Source organism: Eimeria tenella, genomic scaffold, assembly GCF_000499545.2.
Source record: "Eimeria tenella Houghton genomic scaffold, Eth_scaff39, whole genome shotgun sequence".
NCBI lineage: Eukaryota > Apicomplexa > Conoidasida > Eucoccidiorida > Eimeriidae > Eimeria > Eimeria tenella.
The window spans coordinates 131523-135227 of NW_013543318.1; the positions used below are offsets into that span (position 1 = coordinate 131523).

General features: G+C 59.7%; 2 protein-coding genes across 2 annotated transcripts in view; one reads left to right on the top strand and one right to left on the bottom strand.

Annotated features, from left to right (window-relative positions):
- Positions 1-1549, bottom strand: part of ETH_00007400 (uncharacterized protein) — a gene marked incomplete at both ends in the record, with an annotated part of 2037 nt that extends 488 nt beyond the window's left edge. The window contains one exon of the mRNA XM_013376669.1: positions 41-1549. Within this exon, the coding sequence (XP_013232123.1) occupies positions 41-1549 (1509 nt within the window). The remainder of the gene's footprint in view (positions 1-40) is intronic.
- A 1296-nt stretch (positions 1550-2845) lies between these two features.
- Positions 2846-3705, top strand: part of ETH_00007405 (uncharacterized protein) — a gene marked incomplete at both ends in the record, with an annotated part of 5465 nt that continues 4605 nt past the window's right edge. Inside the window, one exon of the mRNA XM_013376670.1 lies at positions 2846-3572. Within this exon, the coding sequence (XP_013232124.1) occupies positions 2846-3572 (727 nt within the window). The remainder of the gene's footprint in view (positions 3573-3705) is intronic.

Sequence of the window (3705 nt, forward strand, 5' to 3'; positions counted from 1 at the left end):
GCTGCTGCTGCTGCGTATCCCCCAACGGGCCAAGGTAGACCACAGTGACAGAAGCAGCATTTAAGAGCTGCGGCAAAGTCGTTGGGTCCTGCAGCTTGACTGCATGTTGCTTCCTGTGCCTCCTTTGATTCCTCTGCTGCTGCTGCAACAGGAGCTGCTGCAGCTCCAGCTGCTGCTGCTGCTGCTGCTGCTGCTGCTGCTGCGGCACTGGGGAGAGGCCTATGGCCCCGTCTTCTGCCCGTCGTTTTGCTTCAAATAAAACTCTGCCGCAGACGCGCACAAACTGCTGCGCCTTCATGGTTTCTAGCTGCCGAGATCCTCCACTTGCTGCTGCTGCTGCTGCTGCTGCTGCTGCTGCAGGGGCAGCTCCCCGGAAAGGACAAGGCCTCAGGAAGCACAGCTGCGAGGCCCTCATTCCTGGCAGCTTAAAGAGCTCCGCATATTGCTGCACTGCTGCATCTGTAGGCAGAAACTGCTGCTGCTGCTGCTGCTGCTGCTGTTCTTGCTGCTGCACCAAAAGGCAGCCCGTCATGTGCTCTGCGCAGGCCGCGCCGCAGCGGCCGAAGCTGTGCAAGTCGACTGCTGCTTCAGTTGCTGCTGTAGCAGCAGCAGCAGCTGCTGCTGCTGCTGCTGCTGATGCTGCAAGCCGCCCCGCCGTGGCTTCTGCTGCAGCAAGGTCACCTGCAGGCAGCAGCATGCAGGGGGCAAGAGCAACAAAGATTCCCGTGCGTTCCCACCTGCAAGTGCACCTGTGCTGCGCTGCTGCTGCTGCTGCTGCTGCACCAGCAGCAGCAGCAGCAGCGTCAACAGCAGTAGCAGCAGGAAGCGCCCCGCTGCCTGCAGGAGAGGGGGACAGCGCAGGCGTTGTGCTGCCGCTGGAAGTAGGCTGCGTGTCTGCTGCAGCAGCAAATTGCTGCAGCAGATGCCGCAGCAAACAGCCCAGGCCATGCTGCACTGAAGAGTCCGGAAGTAGCACGAGAGCCGCTGCTGCTTCTGCTGCTGCTGAGGTTGGGGAACCCACAGCAGCAGCAGCAGCTGCTGCTGCAGCAGCAGAGTGCTTTGCTGCTATTGCTGCAGCGCAGCAAGAAACAGCAACAGGGCTCCGCGGAGAGAGGTACAGCGTTGGCCGCGGCGCTGCAGCAGCAGGGTGGCAGCAGCAGCAGGAAGCAGCAGCAGACACCAGCAAGTCTGGAGACAGCACAGCAGCGCTGCTGAGATCGCTGCAGCAAAAGCCCGCAGGGCGGTCAGACACAAAGTACAGCAGCGGAGGCTCCTGCTGCTGCTGCTGTTGCTGCTGCCATTTCTCCTTGAAGGTTGCCAGAAAGGCTGGGGCCTCGCCCAGGCGATCCTGCGGCAGCAGCAGCGCAACACGGCGCCACGCGGGCTGCTGCTGAAGCAGCGCTGCTGTTGCTTCTGCTGCTGCAGCAGACAGCAGCAGCGGCTGCCGGTGGGGTTCTGCTGCAGAGCAGCAAATGCAGCTGCTGCCCGAGCTGCTGCTGCAAACCGAACAGGGAACAAAACGAGCCGTTGTCGCTTCTGGCTCTTCCATTTCCGCTGCTGCTGCTGCTGTTGTTGCTGCTGCTGCTGGTTGCGCAGCAGGCGCTGCTGCTGCTGCTGCTGCTGCTGCCGCTGCTTCGCTAGCCAAACTGGCTTATCCTTTGCTGCTGAACATACTTTGCTTGCTGCAGGTCGTGTGCTGAAGCAAGAGCGAAGAGGCCCCCTGCAGAATCGAGGCTTTGCCGTGCAGCAGCAGCAGCAGCAGCCGCAGCAGCAGTAGCGTCGAGGTGAGAGAAATGTGGGGAGCAGGAAAGATTAAGAAAATCGTTTTAGGAAAATACAAAACGAATAAAGCGGGGAGTGGAAGTAGCAGCAGTAGCAGCAGCAGCAGCAGGTCCTTGTCTTGACTGCTGCAGCAGCGCTGCTGCAGCAGTGGCAGCAGCACTAGCTGCAGCAGCAGAACGAGCCCCTCCGCTGCAGCACAGCCTGCGTTTTACCGTATTATTCGCAGCCAGAGCGTTGCGTAGAAGCAGCAGTACTACCGACGGCAACAGCAGCAGCAGCACCAGTAGCAGCGAAAAATTCAGTAGATTCTACGTTGAGGGGCCCCACACAAGTGCTGCTGCTGCTGCTGCTGTTAGCTCTGGTATAGTAGCAAGGAATTTAGACACGCATCTGGTGCTGAAGCGTGCTTGGTAGCAGCATCAAAGGCAACAGCAGCAAAGGCAGCAGCAGCGGCAGCAGCAGCAGCAGCAATATCGAGAGCAGCAGCGGAGCTAGCCATTCAGCTGCGGCTATAAAGGATCTGCACATAAGTGCTCCGGGCCCTTCGTGTGTCTTGACAGCACGCGTGGCTGCTGTTTCTGCTGCTGCTGCTGTCGTCCTTGCTGCTGCTGCGGCTGCTGTTGCCCCTGCTGTGCAGCCGCCCATGGTGGCAGCAGCAAAGCAGCAGCAGCTGCTCTTGCTGCTGTAGCTGCTGCTTGAGGATCTGCTGCATCCTATGATGTAAGACTTGCTGCTAGATTTGTGGCCTACTGAAAATGCTGCATGCACAGAAGCAGCAGCTCCAGTTGTAGCAGAAGCAGCAGCACCTGCAACAGTGGCAGCAACAATAGCAGCAGCAGCCACAGCAGCAGCAGCAACAGGAGCAGCAGCATCTGGAGTAGCCGCAGCTGCAGCCACAGTAACAGCAGCTTCAGCTGCAGCCGCTGTAACAACAGCATCAGCTGCAGCAAAACCAGCAGTAGCTGGAGCAACAGCAACAGCAACTGCAGCAACGGCAGCAGCAGCAGCAGCTGCTGCTGCTGCAACAGCAGCAGCAGGCCTGCTTTACTGCAAAAATGAGCTGATGTCTCTGCAGCGAATCGCCAGGTGTACACACACCTCCTGCCTTGCCTTTGCTGCCTTTCACTCTCGCGCCGCCAAGTGCCCGCAGCCACCAGCAGCAATAGCAGCAGCAGCAGCAGCAGCGAAGGCAGCAGCAGCAAAGGCAGCAGCAGCGAAGGCAGCAGCAGCAGCAGGAGCGGCAAGGAGGCACGAGTTTGTCTGTTCATCCACATGCGCCACACGGGGCCTTGATGCTGCTTACTGCAGCAGCAGTAACAGCAGAACGCTTTGCAGCAGCAGCAGCAACAGCAGAAACTTGGGGAGTACCGACACTACGGACAGCAGCAGCAGCACAGCAGCAACTGCAGCAGCAGCAGCAGCACGCTGGTACCCTTTTTTGGGTCGTCGACGAGACCCTGCAAGTTTCCTTCAGACTGAAGGGCTGCTGCAGCAACTGCTGCCGCATGCAGCAGCAGCAGCTGCTGCTGCTGCTGAGCCACTCTGCACAGACAATGAAGACTGTGAGGCAGCAGCAGCAGCGGCAGCAGCAGCAGCGGCAGCAGCAGCAAGTGCAGTTGCTTCTGACGAGCAGAAGCAAATCGCAGCTTCTGTGGGGAGTGCCGTCGGTCAGTTCAAAGCGTTTGCTGCTGCTGCTGCTGCTGCTGTGGAAGCAACAGAAGCAGCGCTTCAGCAAATCGTTGTGGAGATCCCCACCCCCGCCAGTGCACAGCAGCAGCAGCAGCAGCAAGGTGAGAACATTCAGTGGGAGCTGCGTGCGCTGCGGGCTCTGAAGCAGCAGCAGCAGTTCCAGCAGCTGTCCGTACACCCGCGCCTGACAGCAGCAGCACTGAGAGCAGCAGCAGCAGCAGCAGCAGCAGCAGC